The sequence below is a fragment of the Poecilia mexicana genome, unplaced genomic scaffold (genome assembly GCF_051168715.1).
Source record: "Poecilia mexicana isolate PSO_F unplaced genomic scaffold, ASM5116871v1 scaffold_6, whole genome shotgun sequence".
NCBI lineage: Eukaryota > Metazoa > Chordata > Actinopteri > Cyprinodontiformes > Poeciliidae > Poecilia > Poecilia mexicana.
Window position 1 is genome coordinate 11235093 of NW_028263375.1, and position 27514 is coordinate 11262606.

At 40.6% G+C, this 27514-nt stretch overlaps 1 protein-coding gene across 1 annotated transcript; it reads right to left on the reverse strand.

Moving 5' to 3' along the window:
- Positions 1-320: 320 nt before the first annotated feature.
- On the reverse strand, positions 321-25996 carry smad6b (SMAD family member 6b). The gene is made up of 4 exons (XM_014998823.2): positions 24512-25996; positions 19158-19214; positions 17028-17105; positions 321-1241 (listed from the first exon to the last, which is right to left on the reverse strand). The coding sequence occupies exons 1-4, from the start codon at positions 25305-25307 to the stop codon at positions 700-702; spliced, it is 1473 nt and encodes a 490-aa protein (XP_014854309.1). The 5' UTR covers positions 25308-25996; the 3' UTR covers positions 321-699.
- Positions 25997-27514: the final 1518 nt, after the last annotated feature.

Below are 27514 nucleotides of genomic sequence, written 5' to 3' on the forward strand. Positions count from 1 at the left end.
GTCTAATAAATAATTATTAATGAAGTTAATAATTAAGATTTAACACTTTCTAAAAACATTAATAGACAGTTAATAGACCGTAATATGAGACCTCAAACACTGAAGGAGCATCACTGTTTGCCAAAACAATAGTCCTGCTCAGCTCTCACTCTGAAAGTTGAACTAAAAGTCTGAAAGTGAATAGTTTCTAAAAGTTTACAGCTTAATTAAAACATGGTTATTAAATGTTTATGAGTGATTTATGAGTGTTTGTAAATAAAGTGGTACCTTGAGAAGCAGTGAATGTGCTGTAACAAGCTAATAATGCAGACCAAGCAGAATCAATATGCGAATACTTTATTATCAATGTGTGAATGGCGTTAGCTTTTTGTCTGGATATTAATAGTATATGAAAACTATACACCAAATCCAGGCTCATCCTAATTTTGCTGTATAAATTCTCAAGTTCATATATATATATATATATATATATATATATATATATATATATATATATATATATATATATATATATAAACTTGCCAAAGTGCATTTTCTGTTTTTCCTCTTGTCCATATACACATTGCACCATACATAAATAATGACATTGTAAAAATGACTTTGTATTTACATGTATAATATATATTTCATATAATATATAAAACTTTATATTAAATCTAGGTAGATGATATTTGGGATAGTTTGTAGGGTCCGTTTGTGTTATCTATGGTTGTTGAGAAGAATCTCCAGCCAGCAAGGGCAGGAAGTGATGAACTGTCTTGAGTAACAGGGGCCCCAGCCCTTAGCAAAGCTGATGCGCACACTGTTGGGGTCATAGGGTCCATCCAGGAAGTCCGAGTCTTGGGAGTGCCTCATGAGGCACGAGCGCTCATAGTCAAACACTTTGATGGAGTATCCTGGCATCACTTTTCGCACGACCAGAGTCCTGCTGTTGGGCATGTCCAGCGTGGGCGAGTTGACGAATATGGGGTGCTCACTTCGATTGTACGCCCAAACTCCATCGGGCTCTTTGCTGAGCAGGATGCCGTAGCCAATTTTGCCCCGCGTGCGTAGAACGGTGCTGCTGCGTTGATCCAGGTTGAGCTGGCCCAGGCAAAAGCCTGTTCCCTGAGGTAGGTCATAGAAGATACTGACGGAGTGCTCGTATACTGTGTAGAGGCGGCCCACGCGCGTGCGGTGCTCCCAGTATGCCACGTTACACCAGTGGCTTTGCTTCGGGGCATCTGGCGACATGCTGGCATCTGGAAGCGACAGAGAAACAGTCATTAAACAAAACATAAACAAAAGTAAACAGAGCTATTAAAAAGGAATGGTTGAGATCTGAGGGATTAACTATCTCTTTTTTATTGTTCACAGCAGATGGACACACTATTAAAACGACTGAAGGAGGCACCCTATTGAAACATAACCCTGGCATAAATATCATATCACACTCACACACAGTACTATACATACCCTGAGGGTGTAGTGAGGTCAGCTCAGTTAAAGAATATGCACTTCCTCACTCAGTCTCAAGAGGGCACTGTAATAATTAATCACTGACCACCTAGCAGAGCTGCTCAGTGCTCTCTGCTCATGCAATTTTAAAGCAGATCATATTTACTTGAATGAAACAGCGTTTTAGCACTCATACAGTCCAGCCACGTTGGAACTTTTTTGAAAAAGTTTACTTAAAAGGCAACGCTTACTTCATAATGCCTTTCATTGTTCCAGTGGAACAAAGCTGGCATCTTGCTCCTAAACATCTCAGCCCAGTAAATCAGCTTCTTAATTCAGTTTCATGGCTGCAGTCAGTGAATTCTTTTCAGTGACAGCCCTCAGCACTCCACAGTGAGTTACTGCTCCCAAGGTAGACTTCGATCTTTACCATAGACACACACACACGCTGATGACTGCTCCCAGAGACCGTTTCAGTCCACTCTGCTCGTTGCTGTTCAACATTTATATAGCTCATAAAATCTGTGGTATGAGCAGAGGGAGAGAGGGCAGTGGACAAGGAAGAAATAGGAATGAAACTCAGGGAGAATTCCATGATCTCACATCCGTTCCTTCTCCCTCCGCTGCTAAAAAGTAAAGGAACCCCCTTTCTCCTCTTCACTTGTCTTCCTCACATTCCACAGGAGTGTGTGTGTGTGTGTGTGCGTGTGTGTGTGTGTGTGTGTGGGGTGGGAGGGTGATGGGAGTAGGCCAGGCAGGGGGTCCCCCTCCCCCTTAACTGGGCTCTTCCCCCCACTGCGGGCCCAGGGACGGCATTCAGCTCCCTGACAACTTAGCACAAGCCTGTGACCCGCTGACCCCCCAGCCTTCATGCTATCAGCTCCCATTAACTCACACACAGAGTGATGCCATTATTTTGCTTCAGAGAGTCTATTGGCACAGAGGATTTAAAGCCTGGGCCTGTGGCCCCATTCCTTTCAGCCCTTCTGCTCTCAGGGCTTAATGACCGCCCACCCCATTAACAAACGCCTTTAAGGTGGAGCATTGTGGATCCACACAGCACCAGAATGCCTCGCTCACCTCCTACCCAACTAAAGCTTTCTGCTGAGTGACCCACACTAGTAAAGTTTATTCAAAGATTAGCAAAAACGTTGACCAGACTTGCAGAGACAAAAACGCCTGCTGGTTTGAGGCGCTCTATTGTGGAGGGGTCAGTGGGAGGAAAAGAGTGACGGAGTGAGCGTGGACGTGCAGCGGGTGGAGTGGTGGGGGGGTGGGGGGGGCAGCTGTAGACAGGCACTCCGTGTGTTTGCGCACACACTGATGGCTGAAATGACCCCCTCTCTTCAGGGGCCCCAACATGCATGTGCCATTAGTGAATTCCACACTCCAGCTCCTCCACTCTTGAGCTCAGCTTTAACTGCAGCCTGGCCCGGCCACACAACCCCGACTCATTTATGGCCCTCTGTTGTCTCAAATCAAACGGAGCCCACACATCAAGGTAGCTCAGACAAAGAGAAAACTCTGAATGGCTAATGCCTCAGAAAGTTTTGACAATTGTATCTAGTTTTCAGACTTAATCAGAAAGCAAGAGAGGAGCAGGAAGCAGAACCAGAAGGGGACATTGGAAATGTATTTTATGTTAGCACTCCATCAGCCAAGGCTTTTCTTCTTTAACATGGTTTTTACATCAATCATGCAGCAATGTATCTTTTATATATGTTAGCTTCTTTTATTTATATTGTGGATCTTAATAATCAAACTTAATGTTTTCAGTCATTCCCAACTGCAAGGACATTTTATTTCAACAGATCGCTTTTACAAGCAGACATCTTCCCTTTGCGTTTTTAAATTTCAACGTTTGGACACTCTGCACATTTCCAACTATATTTCACAAACAAATTTCAGTGGGTATGAAGCCCTGATTAGTAGCGGTGGACCATAAAGTGACTCAGACACAGATCCAAGCGAAGCCGGGAGCAAAACTCAAAGTTCAGACACGAGGCGGCGAAGTCAGGGCGTGTCCTCCTCCCCCTCCCTGACCACAACATGGACACCCAACTCTCTCAGACTCTACGTCTTGCTTTTTAAGAGGGTCTGCTCTGGGTGGAGCGATGACGGCTGGGAGCAATTACTGGCGCTCTGCATCCATTTAACCCTGCCACCTTTTAACAGCTCAGTTTACCCATTAGAATTGTAGCGCATGTTATTATTGTTATTTTATTCTCAAAAGCCTCTCCTCTTAGTGTCAGTCTCAGGGTTGTTGGGCTCCACAGTGGCGTGGATGTTGCATTTCCTACTTTGTGCAGCCTGAGGCAACGAGCTGAACAACTGGAGTTGGAGTTAATGAAGACTAACGCCTTCTAGGTCTAAATTCACAAAATAGACGGAAGAAAAGTGTTCAGTCCATCAGATTTTCTATAATTAGTAAAAACATTATGGTTTAAGCAGGTAGCAGTGTTGTACCTATTGGAGCGTTATATGTTTCAAGAAGCTGAAAGACCCTGAGAAATTTTGAAGAACAATTGTTGAAGCTCACTTAAAAGAATTACTAGAAAATCTGGCTCCTCTAAAGCAAATTATAAAGGCATTTGGAAGATTTAACAACCATTTCACAGTAATATATAGGGCTGCTTGACATCACAAAATAATGTGATGACAATTTTGCTGGTAAATGTTAATGATATCAGTTTCTCTGCGACTTTTTAAGGTGAGAAATCATCAAACGACACTTTTTGATCTTGATACATACACTGACATTGCAATGAAGTTACACAGTATATATAATTAGGTAAGTCATTTACATAACCTGCTTACGTCAAATGGAAATAAATGGAGCTTCTTCGACGGGTAAGACGAAGTAAAAAAAATACAAATAAAAAAAAATCCCGGCTGCTTTGCACTCAGTGGTGATTTTGGATAATTACTGCTAAGTACACAGTAATTGTACTGTGTACTTAGCAGTACATTTTTGTGTACTGCTAAGTACACAAAAATGAGCGTTTGAAAGTTTCAATGGCAATCCTTGATGATCATCCAGTAATGCTTTTAAAGAAAGCATGAAAAGCAAGAGGGGATGGGTGAGAACAGAGGGAGAATCAGAGAAGAGCTGCCCCAGGGTAAACACGGATCGGCAGCCTTGGAGTGAGATGAATGGGAGGCCGAGTGTCAGGGACAGGCAGACAAACAACAGCTTCCCCTCCGTGCTAACATTTCCCCATCAGGGTCTGGGGCCACCCCCCACCTACCCTCTGTTAGATTTCATCTCTCCATAAAATGAGTGGGTATACGAAAAGCACCGATTCCTCAGAAACTTTTAATAGGAGTGAAACGTGGGGGGAAAAGAGAAACACAAAATGGATGCAAGGCTCTTTACATTGGGGGGAGGAGTGCATCAGTGTCTGATGTTGTGCCAGGGATTAGATCCTCCTTCAGCTAAAAGTCTCTTCCAGCAAACTGATGAGAGGCTCAGAGTGGATAGGAGGTCAGGAAACCAACAGCTACGACTGCAAACAGTCATAGTTTCGCCTGACCAACAATCGGCTGGTCAAAAAACTGCAGAGATAAAATCCTTTTCCAATCACTGAAAGCACCACACCTTCTTGCTAACAGGCTGCCCTACAAACAACACAGTTGCTAAGAGACAAAGATCCTAAAGTCCTTTTCATAAATAAACTTGAAGAGGAAGCAATTAAGGTGATCTGTTTTCTTGTGCTCTCAAATTCAGCTGGATTTGGAGATGTTGATTGCCTTTTGAAATTTTAGAGACAATGATCTTCATTCTCAGTCAATCAGTCAATAAGTCAACCCATTATTTATTCATTCGAGTTAACAAGTTTTATCATTAATACATTCTCTTACAACACTTATAATACTCGAGTGAAAAGAACAAGAACAAATCTTGTTTAAACCTGCACCTTTCTCAATAATTACAAAATGAATTTACATGTCAAATGCACTAAATTAACAATATAAGTTGCAAACAATACATCAATTCATATTAACTCAGAAATGTATAAGACTGTGTTGTTTTCCTCTCTGGACAATATACGTGTGTTTCAGTAAAACTAAACCTGCTGTCAAAGCTGAACTTTTACAAATTATGTCAAAATCCAAGTGATGAATTGTAGTTTACTGTGGATGGATAGTTGATATATATTAACAGTGATGGCTGCTTACAGCACAGAGGTGATTGTCAGCGATGTTCTTTCACCGCATAGTCTAGTTTTAAAAGAGCAATGAGAACGGCAGGTCAAGCTTTACCAAACCTACAGATAAGAAATCAGTCTCAACATTCTGATCTTTCTATTTTGACAAAATAAGCATACCTGTGTGTAATTCCCCCCCACCCCCCTTCTCAATCCATAAACAACAATGTGAAGTAAAAGCAAAGTGACCCCAAGCCTCTTGCCCCAGTGTATGGTATGGCTTTAATTTTGTGGACGATGGCGAGCACAGGCTTTACTGAGCAGGCCACATTTAGGCTGGCGTCTAGGCTATCGCTGCCATCAAAGTCGGCTTTATCAGACAGACATGCTAACTGGAGCTGCTGTTACATGTCTATGGATTTTTCTCCCTGAGGTCTGGTCTTTCTCTGCCGAGAGAGAGCAAGGAGAGCAAAAGATACAGCAACAGAGATACGTGCCGGGAGAAAACAATGTGGGAGCCCAAGAAACAGAATCCAGTCACCAAACCTTCCTGGTCACAATGGGAATGCTTTACATTGTCATCCACTTCCTCTGTTTCTGTTTTGAGGATGACCCCATGAGAGAGGAAAAGTGCTGTGCCCCAGATAGCAGATAACTAACAGAATCCATAAATTAAATCAATAAACAACAGAGGGTGTAAAAAGCACAGGAAGCCAAGGAAGGTAATATAGCGGAGTCGTTGAGGTTGAGAGGGAACTCTCCTGTATACACAAGTCAAGTTATCCCAGAGAGGCCTGGGAGACGTTTCCAGGGCATGTAAAAGTTCTGTGAAAACTGCAGGGGGTTGTTTGTGAATATGTCAAATCTACAGGCAGCCTTACAAGTCGGCGGAGTCTGAGAGAGCATCGAAAGCAAAATAGTCAGGGAACATCCTGCTGGGTTAGCTGCGCTCTTTCACCTCCTCATGCAACCTTTCTTTCTGCGTGTGTTTTTGTGTGTAAGTGTGAACGTGTTTGTTTGCTGGTGTGTGAAGGAGGTTTGAGCCAAGTGGGCTGGAGGATTTGCGTAGGGGAGACCCAGCACATTCCTGAACCCCTCCCTCGCTGCACCTCCTCGCTTCCTATTCGGGTTAAGGCCTCATGGGCAGCAAGGAGAGTTTGTTTCTCATTTTTTACAACTGTTTTTTTGTTTTTATCAACTTTTAGATGTGTCAGCCTCATACTGAGTCATCAATACAACTGACTGAAACGCAAAGACGAAGCATTTTTCCTCTGATAAGGTGAGATGCCTGAAACAACTGGTGATGAGCAAATTACTTTTATTTAATTTGCTGAAAGCTTGCAGCTGATAGTTTGTCTTTGACACAAAAGTGTATGAGCACTCGAACTTTATAAAAAATGTTAACTTGATCAACTTAATACATTTTCATGTAAAGTAAGTACCAATCATTATCTCCACAAACAACAAAGATAAATAAACAGAGCTTACATTGCAGCAAGACACTAAAAATGTTGTGAACGTTACAAAAAAATAACAGTTTTTATTATGGGCAATATGGCAGTATGGCTGACTGCCCAGGGAGCAGTCAGTCATACTGCCATATGGCAGTATGGCTGACAAGATACTTGATGGCATAGTCTTCAAGCTCAGTGTTGTTACAGTGGAAGCACTCCAGGAAAATATGGCTTGATGGAGCCTGGTGACACTGGAGTTCGGGTCTGAATCACATATTCTTATGCTGCATTGAATTAAATGACTACCGAACTACAGTTAAAAAAAATCTGCATTAAATTTACATCATCTCTAATCCAAAATATAAAATACTGTGCAACACTTTTATTCTGTTTGTGAATGAACAGAAAGAACATTTTTTTGTTTGTCATTATGACTATCTTAGTTTGAGATAAGCATAAATATTGCTCTAAACAGAAGCTGAACAGTTATTCCTGAACTAATGTATTCTAGACTGATTAAAGGTTCTTTAAAAAAAAAGGAGTTTTGATTTGAGAAACTTTTTCTCTCTATTGCTAAAAAACAACTCAGGGTCTTGTACAGGGTAGCAACAACTGGAAGTGGCTGCAGACAGTCAGAGGCAGTTATAATATTCAATAAAATACTGTAAAAATATCACAATCAGCCTCAGGTAAGCTGCATATGCCATGGGACATAGAATTGGCAGCCTTTTAATTTTCAGTGTTTCAATGTTTTGCAAAGGTGACATATTTCCAAACACAAAAAGTATTTAACCACATGATGAATATAAAATTTCAATATAAATGTATTAATTAGGTTTAATTCAGTTATTTATCAATCTACTTGCAATCTAAGTGTTTTTTTTTTATAAAGAAAAGAAAGTACACATTTTATACGACAGAAAATCAGCAATTCACTTTGTTGAGATAAAATTCTGAATTCATCTTATTTATTACATGATCTGCAGACGTACGGTGACTAGGTTCCACTTAATCCCAAACTGGTTCGCCAGTCATGATGCTAAGAATTATTAATACTTTTTTTTACAACGACTGAGGATCTTTGCACAGGGAGATGTCTGCCAAGACTTTGGCTAACATCATCATGCTTCCTCCTTCCTTGAATATGACTTGTAAATTATTTGGCTTCTTTTCTTAGTGGCTCCAGCTCACCATGTGTGGAAAAAGACTTTGTTCTGCTGCTTTGTTGACTTTAAACATCGTTTTTATTAATAAGTGGCTTTTTAAAGCAGAATGCTACAATACTATCAGATCTCTTCTATGCAGTCATTTATTGAGCCTCAGCTAAGTGTTCCCTGAATTTAAGGTGTGAATTAGGTTTAGGGGCCAGATCCAAATCAGGAATTTGATCAATGCTGTTATATTGGCCCGAAAGGTTTGGATCTAAATGGACTGTAACATGGAAATTTATAATATTAGTCTGACTAATTTAAGGAGAAAGGTAGGTATTTTGTTACCACCGAGCTGGGAGGTGAAGGTGGCTATGATGGACAGAGCTACTGTTCAAACAATGGCTTCCTATTGATTGGCCCAGTGGATCAGAGTCTGTGAGAAGAATGCGTTCTGTCAGGATAATGTGGCACCAGAGTTTCTGTTTCAATCACAACACTTGCTCAACTGAAACTCACACTACTTCACCGCGGGCATCCAAACACTAGCTCCCCAAACAAAGACAACTGTTTCCCCCAAGTCAGAGCGCTCACAACAAGAGAGACATTCATTAAAAATGAAGGAGCGAACATTTCCAATTATTCGTAAAGTCCGTCCCTGTCAACATCTGAAAAAAAAAAAATAAAAAATACAGAGCTTACAGGGGATGGCAGGATTTCATTAAGTAAATTATGTGTTGGCAGTCGCAAACAAGAGTGGGGGAAAGCTTTCGCCAGAACTCTAATCTAAGCCGTACCCTGAAACGCGACAGCCGGACTGCACGAAGTCAGGCCAGCAAGACTTTAGAAATGTACACAAATAAAAGATAAGCAAAGCACACATGGCAGAAGTAGATATAGTTTTCCCAGAGGACCCCAATCATTGTGAGCTAAAGAATATGCATGCTTTCATTCTGTAATGACAACCACTTGTGAAAACATAATTCCAGAACACAGTTTGTTTTGTCATCTTGTTCATTTAAAAAGTATTCCTAGCAAGGTTTGAAGGGAACTGTATCTCACAAAAAAGACCAGGATATGTCTTACACACTTTTCCAAATGTCAGGATAAGAGACTGAAATGAAGACAGTTCCTACTAGGAACAGGTTAGTGTATGATTCTAAAAGAATGATAACCTCACGAAAACACAATATTTCTCTGTATCACAGTGTTTGTAACAAAATTAACATGTTGCCATTACTGTTCTTTAAAACAGAAAAGAAACTATAAATGTTGTAGCATAAGAAACTCATAATGCCAACTAATCTAAAGCTATCATCTTTTAGTAGGTGCTATTTTGTTATGTCTGCTGACATTCACAGCATAAATGTCATCTTTAACTTTACTATTATCATTTTTTTTATTATTTAGGTTCAATTTCTGAACAGTATCCCAAGAGCTCACATTTGGTGGTAGCCAATCCTAACTTTGGGAACCCCATTTTCAGAAAAAATAAGTTCACTCAAGCATTTTTATCTGGAACCACATTAACACGGTTTTAACCATACTGCATGACATAAAATTGTTCCAGTTTGTCATGGGTATAATTTCATAATTTAAAAACCGCAAAAAAAAAAAATAAAAAATAAATAAATATATGACACCTAATTTTTAAGTTAACCTCTACAAAACTTTGTCATGCTTTCACACAATGCTGGGTTCCTTCAGTCACCCACTATCATTATCCTCCAGCTGCAAGAGCCTCGTCCAGAGATGTAGGATGACACCGGATTCAACAGTTAATCCACACACAGCATTCAGCGGGCTCCAAGAATGCCCTGGCTATGCTGAGTTTTAAAAATACTGACAGCCATAGGCTTAGGCACAACTGTCAATGCTCCTCTGGGGAGGAAGGGAAAAAATCTTGAATCTATTTTTGCCCTCAATCAAGCCACAGGTCTAAATCATAGCCAACCAAGGCCAGTGTCTGGATTTATAATTGAGGGTGAAATGGTCAGAAAATAAAAAACTGCATCCACTACTGGAACCACCTTCACAGAGCAAGCTCTAACACATTTACACAGGCCTGCTCAAATGGAGTATTGTTCCTTCACTCACTTTGAGGGGAGGCACACGAAAATGCTAAACTAACAGTTGGACATTCCATACATATTTAATGGCACTGCACGCTCTTTATTTGTTGCTGTAACCCTGTGCCCTGAGCTGAATGAATGGCCCTTTTGGTGGAGGCAGGCGGGTGCTGCTCTGTGGTGTGAGGGGAGTGAAGATGGCAGCAGCAGGAGCCCTCCCAGAGCACAAAATTAGCTGAATTTCTTTATTTGCTGTGGCAGAATCGTAGCACACCTTATGTTGTTTATTCACACTTTTTTTTTTTTTTTTGTACAGTCGGTTCTAAAATCTCTACACAATCCTAACTGAGCTCGGAAAATTTGCTCAGTTTCCAGTCATGTGTGATGACTTCTCTATCGGTTAGCCTGTGAGATGTTAGCTGAACGCACACTAGCGCTGGCACCACAAAGCTCCCCAAGCAGAAACAGGTAAATGCTGTTTCTTTAAAGCCCCAGAAATGCAGTTCTGTTGACATGCAAGTGGAGTCAAAGCTCGCTTTGAGGACTGCTTTAGATTAGCCCAGCTTTCACTCTGCGTGGAGAGGTCACGTTACCTCACCACATTGAGAACCTGTGTTGGCAGTCCTGACTGCGAGTCACCTCTCAAAACAAATTAGTGTTCGAAAAATATAAACAGAGTGACAACTAAACTCGCTTCCCCCAGGTCTGAGTCAGATAAAGATGATAAAAATGTTTACTGTAAAGTTACATTTCTACAGCACGACAGGCCTCACATGAAGAAAAAACACAATCAATAGGTATCAATAGGTATGAAATCCCTATCTACATCCCTGTCAGAGACTTATCTCTTAGAAGTTACCTTTAATATCTTATTGAAGTTTGCAAAACTGAACATTTTTTTTCAAATATTATTCTAATGATCCATGACAACAATAGTTAAAAAAAGCATATTATACTAGAGCAGTGGGTCAGAGCAACTCTATGGAGGATTCTCACTGTTCCAGCACAAGCCAGAAACAAACAGGCCAGATATCTGACACAATACAGTATAACAATGCTGAGAAAGGGAAAATGAAAAATGGCCTTATCACTTTTATCAATGGCTCTTTTTTCTGTGTGTACACGTTACGTAAGGGGAAACGGAAGCTAGCCTCGCAGGACAGGAACGGATACTTGAGACGAGAACTGTGGGTACAAGCCCTGCACCGCCACAGAGCGAACACAGCTCAAGACCCTTCAGGATGTATAGTCATAACCCTCCGCCCACAGTTTAAAACAGACGCCGCAAACTGGACATGACAAACGGGTGAGGAGAAACCCTTTTACGTCCCCTGAGATACTGGCCTTCTCTTTAACATTCCTCACTCTCTCCCCCCACTGTCAAAGAGGCAATTCACCGCCTTGCACTGCTACAAAACCCAGGCAGCTTTTTAAAACAGGATGTTTGTCTGAGGCCTCCTTCCCCTCAAATAAACAATCCGCAAAACCTGATTTTGGGAGGCCGAGTGGAAGCACTCGAGTCACATTATTTCCACATCCCGTATCCTGCAGCATTCTGACTCCTGAGGGAGTGTGGGCGGCCAGGCGCTGGGAAGGCTCGGGGCTGCGGTAGAAACCTGAGGCCATGTGCCAGGTTTGAGGGGGAAGACGGGTCCGTGCTATATCACTCAGGGGTCTGTAGTCCAAGGAAGGGGTTCAGCATTAAATAACACAGACACATCTCAGCAGCTTTCACAGTCTGATCTGCAAAGAATGGGCCAAGTCTGAACTGCATTAATCAAGAGAAGCATCACTGCCTAATAATTTGCCATATTTCCACCCATCTCTGACACAGACAGAGGGAATGATTTGATGGGGAGTGATAGTCTCTTCCTGACACAGACAAGCAAGTGTGATTAGTATTGATTGCATAGCTTAATTTGTTTAGCTCCAGAGTGAAAATGTATGAATGTGGATCCATATGAAGACACAGAGGAAGATAAATAGACTTGCAGATTTATAAACAAAAGGACTGCAAACGCCTATTCACAGTCTCACTGTGTGACGCACACTACAAATTTTCAGTGCAATTTGCTCCATAACTCAGCTGAGGTCTGTGAGATCAAGCCAACAACTGCATTGTTCTGCATGGAAGAATTAGTCAATACCTGAGTGGACTCGACAGAGGCGCTTTCTGCAGAAAGAATGCTCAGAGAGTCCGTGACACTTTTGCAACTCGAACACTGTTGATATACGATTCTTGTGATAGATTCTGCTCCACCTGCTTACGCTCTTGCCTAAGGTAATCCCGACAGTTTATTATCCTCATCGAGAAACTTTAAATCTTTCAGCTTCTCTGCAATAGATCAAAGGAAAGGGAAGGCAGAAGATAGACTATGTTCTTTGGTGAATGTACATTGCAAAGTTGATGGAATAGGCTTGCCCCCAAGACGGCATCAGTACTTGATCAATGTATGAAGACAGTGCTGCGCAAAAAGTCTTTAGTCATTCCTCATTTTTTCGCTATTTTGTGGTGAGGCGTTTCAACCACCAGTTGGACTCTGATCGGACAGGCGGGATTAGATCTAAACACTAAACGAGGCATTATAGTAGTAACGCCTGACAGACCGGTCAGGGATAAAGTTGTGATCAGGTTGGGTTATAAAACAATATCGTAACTTTTAAACATCTGGCAAAGAACTGAAAAATCCATCATCTAATAATGCAAAGAGTACAACAAAAATTCACAACGTAGGAGCATATGTAGACAGGACTACTATGCACTCCAAATGACCTTGAATATTCAGCTAGAACTACAACAGTGTGGATAATACCAAAGCATAGTCATGTTAGAATGACCCAGTCAAAGTCGAGACAAAAATAAAGAAAGGATCAGTGAAAGCTGACGTTCAAAAATGTTATTCATCCAATCCACGCAAGTATGAGCTATTTGGCATAGATGGATGGCCTCAAATTTCAGTTTCTATATGCAGCTGGTATATACATGCACCAAAAATCATCTATTTTGTGTCGATATACTGGATAAAATGCCAATGAAATAAGCTGAAGGTTATGCATGTGATGTGATGCAAAAGGCAGAGAAGGTTGAAGTACATCAACACCTTTGCAAGAGACAGAAACATTGTACCGAGGCTTCCTATTTTCACTGGAACAGCTGGTGAGCAGTAGTGACAAACTTAAAGAGCTCCCGATGTCAGAGACAATGCGACAGGACAAAACGTCAGTGTGTGTAAACCTCCCCTCGGACAGTCATTCAGGAAGCAATGAGACGTGCTTCAAAAGGCTTAATTTTGATGCCAACAAGACGAAGCCCCAGCTTTGTGCAGGCAGAGCAGGAGAGCAGGACCAGGAAAACCACATTCCCTCACACACTGGGGTATATCATAGCGCAGGGTACAGAGCTGAGAACATGATCCACTAATCAGACAGCCTGGTGGTGCTAATATAGTAATACATACATTTTTGAGAACTGGAAATAGTCAAAACCCCCACAGAACGTGGCAAAAGAAATATTGCAAAAATGCTGCAACATACTCATGGAGAACCGTGCGATTAATTAACTATGACATTTCGCAACAAGGCAGCGAGTCGAGAGAATTGCTATTCAAATTCCACTGAATATACCCTGAAAAGTGGTAGAGCAAGCTTATCTAGAACACCAACCAGTTCCGATCTGTTTCTTTGCCATTGTGTGATGCAGAAGAATGCTCACTGGGTATTTCTGTAGCCCTGGGCTGCAAACAGAAGTTGATTATTTGACAACACTCCATCTAGCTAATGCCCCCAAGACTGAGGCTTACTTGTTTCTGCATGACAGTTGGAGTGTGGATCCAAAACAACTCTGGTTACACACAGACACATGCTGTAGTTAGCTTTGATGTTCAACACAGAATACTGTAAAAAAAAAAAGAAAAACAGTGCCTTCACTAAGTCATTCATACCACTTAATCCCTTTTAACGTTTTGTCACATTACAACCACTCATTCAGTTTTGTTGGGAAGGCCTACCTAAAAAAAACTAATATATGCAGGAAAACTAATACTTCACATAACCCTGAACAACTCATGCCCACAGTGAAATGTGGTGGTGGCAGCATCATGCTGTTTTTGGTATTCTCCTCAAAGTCCAGACCTAAATTCTCCTCAAAATCTATGGAAAGACTTGAAAACTAATTCTTCCTCACACTATGGTTTAAAGGTGACTGAACTTGAACTATTTTTTAAGGATCAATGGGGAAACATTCCAGTCTAGAGATGTGCAAAGCTGGTGGAGTTGTACAGCAAAGTAACGACAGCTGTAACTGCAGGAACAGCTGGGATTGACTCAGAAGCCTAAAAACAAATGAACGACACACTCCTAAAGTTTTAACTCGTGAAATAAAAGATAATTCGTGAATATTGTTTTGTTTTCTCTTCCAAATTCAGCTTTATTTTGTGTAAAAAAAAACAACAAAAAAACTACTTAATTCATTAAAGGGATATAGTTTGGCAAAATGGAAAAAGATTTAAGGATTATTAATATTTTTTGCAAGAGAAATGGTCTGTGCCCTACGTGGACACGTCTTGATCCCAGGACTTTGAGTAAATGCAGCAGATGCCTTTTTGAAAAATGGCTTTACATCTAATTCAAATGCAAATATTCTAAACAAAAGAACATCATGCGCAACATCAAAGTGGTGATTCACTTTCTTAAGCCCACGGAGCCGAGTGCGCCGATGCAGTGTGATCTAAACTGGCCTGTGCAAACACCAATATAGCTGGAAGAAACCAAAGCCCCCATGTCTTGATCCTCCCTCACCAGAGCCTCTGAGGAATTGTGGTGCGCGCTCTGACAAGCCCCTCATTTGTTGACTCAGGGAGTGTCGCCGGGCCATGCTGAGGTGGTGACAGCCTGTGCGTGCTGCGAAGGAGGAGGGCGTTCTGCTGACTTAATACATCTCTGCAAGGTAACCATGTCAACGTCTCAGTGTCCGGGCCCCTGAGCCGCGGCAGACCCTTTAACAGGAAACTCTGGTCCTCACCCGCTCCGGAGCCAGGGCTCTTACTTCGTTTGATCCTGTGGACGCTGGATGTGACCCTTTCATGAATGGGCGAATGAAAGGCATGCTTACTGTACCAGGAGAAGGGAGTGTTTCATTTCAAATCAGGAGGACAGGAGGATTTCCAACCCTCTCCTTTGGTGTGGTCACATTCACAGAGGGAACTCCATTTCTAGCCCCCTCCCCTCAGCCCACTCAGTCAGGTTAGACAGAGCTGCGCATGGAAGTGGGTCTGCCCACATGCATATGGAAAACTAAGTGTGTGTGTCTGTTTCAGAGCAATCTTGGACCTTATTACGGTTTGATCCCACTCAAATATTTCTGTAAGAAAAACAGAAGAAGGAAGGCCAGCGCTGGAGCCAGAGCACACGCCCCTTTGAGCCCCTCCACTGCTTACAATGAAACCTTTCTCTTTGAATGGTGATAAAGTACAACTTGAAAATTAAACTTCTGCAATGCACATAAAGAGTTCAGGAAAACTTCAGGAAACTTGAACTTTAATAGTAATATTCTGTTTTGCAAGCGGGAAGGGAGACTTAAACCCAAAGCTCAACCTCTGTGATCGAAAGTGTTCCTCACACATAAATTTATTACTGAGCTGAAACTCTGATTTACAAATAAATTAGGATTTGACTTGCAATTCAATCAGAAAACAAAGCATAAGAAGCACACTGATCACCAACAACACAGTCTGTCAAACAACACAACTGCCAGTAGATACATGATTTTACAAACATTCCTACTTGGTAGTGTAATAAAAATATCAAATGATAAGAACCTACTTTCACTTTAATATACTCTGTCTTACCATTAAACACTATAAATAGAAATTTGAAACCAAACAGTGCATTTAACATTGACTGTGGCAAAAAATGCTTTGCGACACAGTTAAATTTGAAAGGAAGAAGCCGCTCCGGTCAGAAAAGACAAAAACAAAAAAACGCATATCATCCTAAGAACAACATCCCCATTTTGTAACATGGCGGTGACAGTAGCATCCAGTGGGAATGCTTATCCTCAGCAAGGGACAGAAACTAATGTTAAAATTGATCAGGAGATGAATAGTGCTAAATATACTTCTATTCAAAAGGGAAAATCTGTTAGAGACTGCAAAAAAGAGGAACCAAAGGAAAAGATTTACCTATCAGAAGGTAAACAACTGTAAACAAACTTCTAGGACTACAACACAGTGGTTTACATCACGCCATTATTCATGTGTTCGAATGGCCCAGGCAAATTCCAGGACTAAAACTGATTGAGGACTCATGGCAAGACTTGAAAATTGACGTTTATAGAAGTTTTCCATCCATTCTGACGCTTGAACTATTAAGTAAAGAACACTAGGAAAGATTTCCATCTGTAGATGTTTAAGGCTTCTAAAAACATACCCTGAAGTGCTTGCAGCTTTTATTGCAGTGATGTTCTACAAAGTATCGGATCAGGGAGATGGATACAGTTGCATAGAGCACTTTTGAATTTGTAGAAAAGTTTGAAAACCATGTCTTCTTTTTCCTGTCCCTTGATTATAATCACATAACATTGGAATACATAAATGCCCTCTCTCCAATGTTCAAAGTCCTCAAAAGATGCCCTCGTTTGAAAAACTACTTCAATATTTACAGTTCTTTGTTGACAACCTCCATGTAATCATTAATCACGACCTTAAGGTCAAAACATTTTTTCTTTGGGAGTCCCTATTTTGAGGCCGATGAAAGTTGTAAAAACAGACCCACCTGAAAACTCGCCTGGGGTGATGTTTGGCGAGGTGGCTGCCTCGCTTTCAGTGTACGACAAAGTGGAGTCTGAGAGATCTGCAAGGTAGAAACAAGAAAGTGTACTGAGATAGCAGCTCTTCAGTACTCTGTAAAAATAATTTCAACATGTGCAAATTTCGCACCAACATGTCCAAAAACACCACATGGTTTCGTCATACCATCAACACCTTAGTATATTCAATATTCAATTCAATATTGGCCAGGATTTAGTGTTAATGTTCTCTTAAAATCCTGCTTGTAACTTGAACTGGAATGAGGTTTGCAGCTCTTGTAAGTGATCAGGCTCCACATTTTCATCAAACAATACGTAGACCAAAATGATTAAATGTCTGGAAAGACATTGCATTTTTCCCCCCAAAAAGGGCAGAAGTAATACATTTTGACCTACTAAAAAAATGAATTGTTGTCTCATATGAACCTGACAACTTTTATCTAATTTCAGATATGCAAAAGTTCCATCCATCCATTTTCTAACACTCTTATCCCTATTGGGGTCAGGAGGGCTGCTGGTGCCCATCTCCAGCTGACGTTCCCGTCGAGAGGCGGGGCACACCCTGGACAGGTCGCCAGTCTGTCGCAGATGCAAAAGTTCCCTGCTCCTTAATTTTTATTTTCCATTTCGCCTTGACAGTCCCATCAAAGGCTCTCTTTGTGATTTGAGTTCAGGACTGAGGTTTTCTCCAATAAGATGTAACCAGTCAGAATCCTGATTTTAATTAATTTTGAAATACTGAATCGTTGTCTTTACAGAAAGTACACTGTGTCTTTGTCACATCTTTTTTTTTTTTTTTTTTTTTTTTTTATGATGGCTATATATGTTTATCAGATCATGCAGCAGCAATGAACACCACAACAGTGTCCCCAAGTTAGGCTGTTTGTGTTCTTTGGTGTATGGTTATTGGTTATTCCCTCTTACAAGGGACATGCTGTTGAATCATTGGTCTAAAACGTACCAATTTAGGCACAACGTTCCATAAAAATTCTGATGCTATTTCAGTATTTCATTCTTTCAAACCCACATTTAGTTTGATCTACTGATCCGGTTTCCCTGATTCCTTCTTCTTCCTCTTCAACCACACACAAAAAAGTCTAGATTCTGTTCCTGCCATTGTCATTTTGTTCTCCCTGAAACAATTTTTTATTCCTTTCAAAATCCATGAAGATGCACTCCTAGTCAAATAAAATGTGCATTATCTGATGCTGTTAGCAATAGCAATGTAATGAAGCTAACAATATGAAGACGCCACAACCTTCTTTTTTATGGCGATGGCTGTCTTGACACAAACACTAACTAGTAGCTCCTTAAGCAATTACGAGCCCATGGTGAGAAGGTGATTGCTTAAGCACAGCACTCTGTGCCCATGTTTAAGACTCTTATTTTGAAGAATTGGGAAATAAAGACTTCTCGTTAAGCTAATGGCACTCGGTTAAATTAGCTTTGAAGAAGCCTTCACTAACTTTTAAACTGCTAGTGTAACAGAATTTTGGATACGTGAGAGAAAATACATTTTGGCAGAGTGACAAATCAGATAAGAGAGTGTACAACTGCTACTGGAATATTATGATTGTTAGATAGCAACACTATTGGCGTCTGCTTTGCAGCTTACCCACTAAACTAAATGACTCTGTAATGGGCTTGTTCACCTTCTCCTCTATTTCTAGTAGCAGTTGTTGTTTGATGAGTAATGTAGGCTAACTTTTTAAAAGCCAATTTTAAAATGATATTGCTTTAACTACAATAATTAAATCAATAGATTATGTTCAATATGTAAAAATACTGAATGAATGCTGAGCAATCTTAAAAATGTTTTGATATATGGTTTTGTACATACACATGGACGTACATAATGTTTCCTTTACCCTTTATTTTTTTCCTCTGAATTTTATATATTTATAATTAATGTCTGTATGGCGTGAACAAAAGCTAAATCCCTTGTTTGTGCACACAGTGTCGGCCAATAAAGCTGAGTCTGTTTGTAAATGACGTGAGTATGTTACGAGAAAAATCAAATATGAATATCTCAGGTATTACAGAAAGCTCTGAAAAATTCAATGGCTGAAAAGTTCATCCGAGTATTTGTTTCTTACCCAGTGGCTTGTGCTCTTCATTCGGGGAAAGCCTCGAATATGGTGGTGGAGGTGACTCTGCAACACAAAACCGTGATGTTAATAATCTAAGAAACATCTTTTTGTTATATATATATATATATATATATATATATATATATATATATATATATACATATATATACATTTAAAGTAAGGTAGAACTTTTTTTTCTGGGAGTAAAATGGACCATGCAGTACAACATTGTTTCTGGAAAGATAAAAGCTGTGGAATATTTAGAATTAGCTATATGTAAGTAATTACAAAATAATATTAAATTAGTTCTGCTTAGCTTTCAAAGGAGCAAAGGAAAAAAAAAAAGCCACAGTTGCAGAATTGAATTCAAGCCACAACAAGGGCTTCCACGCAAGAAAACATATCAAATTCAGCGCAGGCTACATCTGCACAGTATAAAAACAAATCTTTTATTTCACAAGCTAGTTAAAATGCTAATAAACTCAACAGAAAACTTTTGTTGCTGTTGTTTAATCATGTATTATTTAATTGATGCAGACCACTGTCTGGCCATAACCTGAAGTTAGCAGTTTATTAAACATGACCAAAACTCTGCTTTTTAATGCCGCTCCGCCCAAAGAGCCCGCTTGTATCTAATAAAAAGCGAAGAAATGGAGAGAAGCTTGCACAAGAGGCAGAGCACAAAGGAAAGAAAACTTTGTGAGCTTCTGTGACCTCGCCTACAGGGAAAATGGGAAGGAGGAAAGCATAATAGCAGCGGGTCCTTTAAGAGTGGCGGCAGTAATTGCCAGGATCTGAACTCAGTCACTCAGATACACAGCTAGTCAGTCTGGCGCCAGCAGTATGCAAACTGTATATTATCACCACTCCTTCACCTAAATAGCATGAGGGGACCTCCTCAGGACAAAAAGGGCTTTTAAAGTGCAACTTGAAACTGATCTCATTCCAAAAGTATAATGCCTGGCGAATTAAAAGGGAAAAACTTTCTGTCCACTTGGAGTTAAATAAGATCTCTACCTACAGGTTATATAAACACTTTAAGAACTAGTGGGTTCCAGTACTGCGATTCAAACTATTTTAGACACGTTTCAGAGTCTCACATATGATTAAACTATTATTCAATAAAAAATTTATTCCTCGAACTGAACGGCATTTGGTACCACTCTACTTCTATCTTCCCCCTTTTTACAAACAATGTCAAAAGAAGCGATTAAAGCCTGGATTCGAAGCGGCTCTTCTTGAATAGCGTGAAAGAAATACCAGTTCTATTGGGCCACGCATGAGCGCATGTGAGCTATGCCTACTACGAGCTTTAGTCCCAATATGGGGTACGTGCCTCTCTCACTCTGCTTCCAATTCATCTTGGGTGTTTTACTGGGAAGGAAGCTCACATGGCAGGATTTCACATCTACATTTCCAGATGAGTGAAATGTCCCCCAAAAGTAATGTTTTAATTATAGTTTATCAGCTGACATTTAAGATACCCGACCTTGGTTACAATAAACAGTGATACGTGAGAACAAGAGCACAAAAGCTACGTCAGTTTTTCAACTTTGCTTCAATACAAATTGTGATATTGTTGGCTCTACGACTTTAAAAGTGCTTGTCATAACCAGCTGGCTCTAATAAACGTAGATGTTATGGAAAATCCGCCCCATGTGCCAGCGAGGAGACAGAAATACTGACACTCGCATCTCTACACACGATACCAGGCCTTGTCATCGGGTCACTGGGGTTGAGTGGCCCAGCGTTTAAGGTTTTCCAAATCACACTCTCGCTCCTGCCAAAACTGAATCTGTTTAATATAGGTCAGAGAGGCTCTGCCGTGGAGAGCTCACAACACACACACACACACACACACGCACACGCACTAACTGAAAGTGACCTGTTGGGCAGCAGGTCCAAATCTGTGGGTGAGGCTAAACAGCAACACACATGCTGCAGGCTTTCAGAGATTTATCTTAAAACAGATACACTGAAGCCTTTGACATTGGTATTAAAATACACTGTCTAAAAGGTTCTATCATACCGTTCCTACAGCTTAAAGTCATGATGATGAGCAACCAGGGAATGTGTTTTAACCAACTGTATGTCCTGTTTAAAAGTACAGTTGGCAATCTATAGATGGTTTATATGTTACTCAGCTAATTACAGGAAAGAGAAAGTAACATCAGCTTGTTATACTTGTGTTATTCTCCAAAGAGAAGTACAGTACTAAATACATCTAACATATGAGATTATTATAAATATAAAACTTAGGTTTGCCCTGAAGAGTTCAACTCTGATATTTTTTAAAAGGACTACAACACAAAACAGGGGGAAAAAAGTGCTCTTTGTAATTTGATAGAGTTAGCAGTTTAAGTTCAGCAGGAAATAAAGGATTACAGGTTACACATTAAAGCACATATCTTTGTACCTGCACAGATCTTTACACAGCTTAAAGAAATGTATCAAAGTACTTGCTGTTTCTCGATGTGTTTTCAGGCTGAAAATGATAGAAGTTCTTAGTGTTGATGTGTCTTTTAGAGAAAAGAAACATTCTAACTCTTCAGCATGCGATCACTGTTTAGAGCTAATTAAGGGGAAACTATCAATTTCCACTAACTGGATGTTTTTTTTTGTTGTTGTTGTTGTTGTTTTATGTTGTGCATCTCCATTAATATTTGTTGCTTTTCATAATATAAAACAATTCAATCCTGTCTACACACTGTTGCAGTGAGCTACTCTCAATTTTTAAGTTATTCACCAAAAGTGTTTTAATGACAGCACAAAAGAAAAATGAACAAAATGTTGAATAAAATCCATAGATGTGTTGTTCTCTGTTATGGGGAATAATCAAGTATTGGCATCTAAGTCTCTAATAAGTCAGAGAGATTCTACATTTTCTTTTGAGCACAGCCAAATTGACTCAAATGAGTGTTACATCACTGCAACTTCAAAATTGCTCATGTGACAGGATGGATAATTATGGTAATTAAAATCCATTTAATCAAACAAGAATCTCTGCTTTTTTTTTCTCTGCGTATCAAAGTAGGCCAGAAAAATAAAAAAAGACTGATAGAAAAAGTTGATAAAGCTGAGAAGATAACGAAGGAAATAAATTGACTAATCTCCTCATAGTTATGTTGTGACATTTCGGATTCCCTCATGCCTTTTTTCCACTGAATAACGTTACACGGGTTTGTGTGATTCACTGTGCTGTTTTGTCTGTTTCCGATATAAAAGTGGCTCATACAACCAACCCATACCACCCCGTTCCTGGGCCCTCATCAGCTGCAGGACCACAGGACAATGGTTACGCCGGAGCTACTGGCATCACACAACACAGTTCATTGATTGTGGGACGGATAAACATCACTGCTTACAACAAGCAAGCATAGCAGCAAGTTGCGTTTTCGATGCACTGATATGATGCAACATTAGGCGTTTGGGTTAAACTCTACCTGCTCATTGAGAGTACAACTGGTGGCGGTAATCCTCTCCCTGAACACACTGGACCATAAAAAAGCATACTACACTGTGCTGACACATGCTATGCTGCTCAGTGTTCACCTCAGAGCTAGTTCAAAGTTCAGTGAGGTCTCAAGCAGAATTTGATTTGGGGGATCACTTTCTGTAATTGCCTAGCATCAAACATTTTCCACCACTGTCAGCATTTTGAAAACATGGTGAAGTTGGGAAGAAGGGTTCAGGTTTAAGCGAAACGATAAAAAAACAGCCAGTGCATAACACATTAGACATTCTGATACTACCATTTAAGGACTGTTAAACGTAGTTGTGTAGTGATAAATTCAACTAACAAAGCCAAGACAAAGCACAATATTACTGCCATAAGAACAGGACAAGACATTAACAAAGTTTTCCAGAAACTAAGATTCACAGATTTTATTAAGTACTCAGGGTTTTAAATTACAAAACATGTCTGGATTCCATAAGAAAACTGACAGAGCCCTTTGGTTGGTGGCTGAGGGTTACTCGGTTGTAGCATTTTTACAGAGTTTCACGTTTTATCGGTATCTCGGCCACTATTTCTATTTTCTTCCAGGCACCCAAAATTGTAGTTTATAAACAATTAGAAATAATGAAAGCTTCCTTGATCCCAGACGACTTTGTCAAGTCAACTGGCAAAGTGTAGGACCTTTCCAAACTTAAATTAAAAGTCAATAACATAAATTGAGAGTGTCTAGCGTAATGCACTTGCCCTTATATCCAGGGCTCAATGTAATAACCTAAACAGATAAAGTCATACTGAGACACCAACTGGATGGAGTGGGAGAGGACAGAATACAATCTGGAATCACTGTAACATTTTCAAGGGATCTTGTGGCATGGGATCTCATTAGATCCCTACTGATTCTTGATCAACAAATGTTCAATTTTTAGGGGTGCTGGTCATTACACACCTTTGTCATTTTGCAGCATTGATTGATTTGTATTCTAGTAAAAAATGGTTATGTCAACAGCGCAATGTTTCACACTGACCATGCATCAATTCAGACCCTCCAAGGAGACGTTGGATGGCTAATTTGACAACAGCTGTCAGAAAATGTGTTTTTGTGACTCCAGTAAATGGCATCTCCAAGAGTGACATCACTGATAATTAATTTGGTTCAATCAAGGGTCATAGCATAATAGCTTATAGAAATGTACAGTTCTGATTCCCAAACGTGAGATTCCCAAAGCAAATAAAAGTAAATAATAGAGTTTGTATTTTTTGGATAGTGCTTCAAATATAAATCTGGTTTGGACTGGACAGGAAGGGATGAAATATTAATATACGAAGCTAAATTATCCAGAATGTCATGTGATTAGTACAAAACAATGTGCAGCACCAATTCATACAAAAATGTCAGGTACAAGTGACTAAAACTGTAGTGGTATTAAGAATAAATGTTCACAAGCTGTTTGTCACATTTTCTAGGAACCAACAGAAATGAAAAAGATTAGAACCAAAAATATGGTGACAGAATGTAATGCTAAGTTTCTAGAGATTAAAGTGCAACTCAATTAAATAATGTCATAGTTGGGAATTTTGTGAGAATCAGTCCTCAACTTCAGTGAAAAATAAACTCATTTGCAATGGTGCAAATGGACATGAAATTGTTTGTGTTCAGGTACAAAACGGCATGTTTAGCTATGATATAGGGTTATGACCTGGCAAAGAGCTAACAGGCCCATAGCTCATTTTAGAGTATACTTTGAGAGAATATGTGTTTCTTTAGAGCTTCGCTTGTTTTGCTTATGCATTGGGTCGGTTCTGGTTCACCTGGGCGTTAGTTTGTGTTTACTAAGAGGTAACAACGACCAGTGAAAGAAAAGAGCAGCTTTAGACATGCAGGTTAGAGGAAAAGTGTCCTTACCTGGCCCACAGAGCCGGCTGTAGTGATAGGGGTTGCAGCATACGGTTGGACTGTCCTGGGCCCCAAAGCTCTTGCACTCACAGAGCGGTTTGAGCTGGGCCGTGTGCTGCAGGTCAGCCCATCGGTACACTTTGCACACAAGCAGCTGCGGGGATGCCACATGTCCACCCAGGATTAACTCTGTCCTGGAAATCATAACACAGTCGCTGGGCATCCCTCCCCTGGACTCCACCGCCTCCAGCAAGGTATCAAGCGCCTTTTCCTTTAGCCGTTTCAGCAAGGAGTACGTTGCCGCCTTCAGCTCCTGCTCCAACACAGTGCGTGGCATCGCCTCCTGCGCCTCGGGTGAGCTGCTGCCGTCTCCCGGTCCGAGGCTCCTCAGCATGAAGTGGCACGACCCCGGATCCCTGGTGCCCTGAGCCGCCTCGGCGTGGTCCCGCTCTTTAAACAAGCAGCACGTCACCGTCCTGCACTCGCTGTCCAGCGCGGAGCGGGGGCTCCCTTGCTCCAGGACGCACACCGCGCCTGCATCTTGGTCCGACGTGACCCCCAAGCCGCCGAAACCTCCGCCGCCGCCGCTCTCCACGGCGCACACGCTCCCTATGTCCCCGAAAAACGACCCGCTGAGGGTCATCGGTCGGAACTCCGTTTTGGGAATTTTCTCTGGGTTGTTGCCAAAAAGATCGTCCCTACAGCCCTCACTATTTCTGCCATTTCCATCCTCCCCTTCTTTATCTGGGATCAAACGGCTTCTCCAGAGTCGCCGCACAAGACCTGAGCGTTTCGTCCTGAACATACGACAACTTGAATATTTAGAAGGGGAGGCTTTATTCTTGAACGGATATACTATTCCTGTCTTTGCAAAACATCAATGACACTGAAATGCCGTGCAGTCGCATGCACAGCCAACTGGAGAGCATAGGTGGCAAAACCGCAACATTAGACTGACGGCTATTTTGTTGCATCTAGAGTAAGAAAACCATGCAACAAATGCACTGCTGCATTCCGTTTAAAATGCATGCATTCAGCTGATTTCACAGTAAATAACTCAAAAGCTGCGGCAGATCGCTGCGGAATGGACTGTTTATGTGTTTGATAGGAACGAATAAAACATCATAGCACGATCAGCAACATAATCCAAGCCTGTACCCTTCAACCAGAGACGGTATAAAGTCACAGCCCGAAACACTTTTAACAGCCTCGGATCGACTTTCTACACCGGTACAGAGTGTGAGGTAGCCCACTTCGGTGCGATTAAAATCCCAGGAACCATGCACCACAAGTCCACAATCCTCGAGATGTTTCTCGTTCAATCCCAACAAAACAAAATACAATAATAATTTGAAAGAAAACATCCACGAGAGTTCAAACTACACGCGAAGAGGCTCGATCCGCGGCTGAACAGCTCTCCTTGCGTCTCTGCTCAGATCTAAACCAAACTGCAGCCTGGATCCTTTTCTTTCTCCGTTTCTCGCTCTTTTTCTTTTTCTCTCCCCCCCTCGCTCCCCCCCGTCTTCCTTACTAAAACACACACACACACGCACACACGCACGCACACACACGCACACGGGGCCCCCGAGGAGAGCGGTGGAGCCATTGGCTGACTACCATCATGTGCTAGTCTAGACACTTTGGCGGCTATGAGCTGCACTGATTGTTGCGCAAACAAGGTTTCAAGTTTCTTAACTCTTAAAGGCGAAACACTCACCTCTCGTTTTTTAAGTTAAAGTTGCTGAAACTCATTCACATTTCTGCCGCATTCGATTTTTCGTCTGTCATAAAATGAGGAGGAAAAAGAGAAAGTTAAGGAACTTTTTTTATATCATTCACTGGATTTTCTTTCCTGTGTTTTGGGGCGAATAGCAATAACTAATTGTTATTTGTTTATTTATTCATCCATTCATTTATTTATTCATTTATTTATTTAATATGTGATTGTCAAATATATTTGTTAAATACCACACGCATTTTGATTGAAAGACTATTTAACAAGATTATTTAATTTTAACAGTCAATTCATTCAGCATTTAGACTCATTAAAAAAAACTTCACAGCACACTGTATGAGTGGCATTATTGTGCACTTTATTATATTACCAAAAGTATTAACTCACCTGCCTTCATACATATAAATAACAGTGACACACAATGTCAACCTTTATTTGATATTTGTCCGTCCTTTGCAGCTTTATTAGCTACAGCTTTTTCTACAAAGTTTGTGACTGTGCCTATGAACATTTTTGATCAGTCTTCCCAATTTGTGAGGTTAGACACTGATGTTGGATGAGGCCTGACTTACAGTATCTGCTCTTATCCCATATTCTGCGTGCCAGTCAAATTTTTTCCACACCAAACTCAATCACCACGTCTTAACAGACCTTACCTTGTTGCAGTTATTATTTGGGACCCTTGCCCTCTAAGCACCTCAGCATCGGTTGCAACCGCTTTGCGATTTTGCATGATTCACCTCTAGTTGCAGTTGTTCCCAAATGCCTTCACTTCCTAAAAAAGAGCTAACATTTGACAGTAAAATATAATGTGGCAAGACAATGTAATGAGTGGACTTATTGGACATGTAATATCCTATCATAGTTTCTCCCCTGGAATTTCCTGAGTTCCTGAGAGGCTTATAAAAGCATGGAAGTAGTTGCAACACATGTTATAGTCATTGGATCTTCTCAACAGAAATAAGTAATGGAAAAACTAACAACAAAAATCAAATTGTTAGCTAAAAAAAACTTTTTTTTTCAAATGGTTTCTTATTTAACAAGGAAGCTCTCAGTGAGTTTCTTGAATTAAAGTAGGACAAGCACAATACTGAGGGATCGACTGCAATGAATAAGTGATATTTTAAGTTAATTCAAACATTTAAAACATCTAAAAGATTTTTGTTTGGAAAATGAAGTGATGATTGAGAGCCTTCCCACTTTTAGAGACAGCTGTCTTCCCACAGACTGGATGCACAGCAGGTGAATTCTTGCTCACTGACATCTCAATAAGTGTG

Bases quoted from the DNA above. Each gene is read 5' to 3' on its own strand.
- smad6b (XM_014998823.2), bottom strand. From the start codon at position 25,307: ATGTTCAGGACGAAACGCTCAGGTCTTGTGCGGCGACTCTGGAGAAGC. The intron at 19,215-24,511 runs GTAAGGACACTT...TTTGTGTTGCAG, and splicing joins CAGCCGGCTCTGTGGGCCAG to AGTCACCTCCACCACCATAT. The intron at 1,242-17,027 runs GTGGGTCTGTTT...TGTCGCTTCCAG, and splicing joins CACCCCAGGCGAGTTTTCAG to ATGCCAGCATGTCGCCAGAT.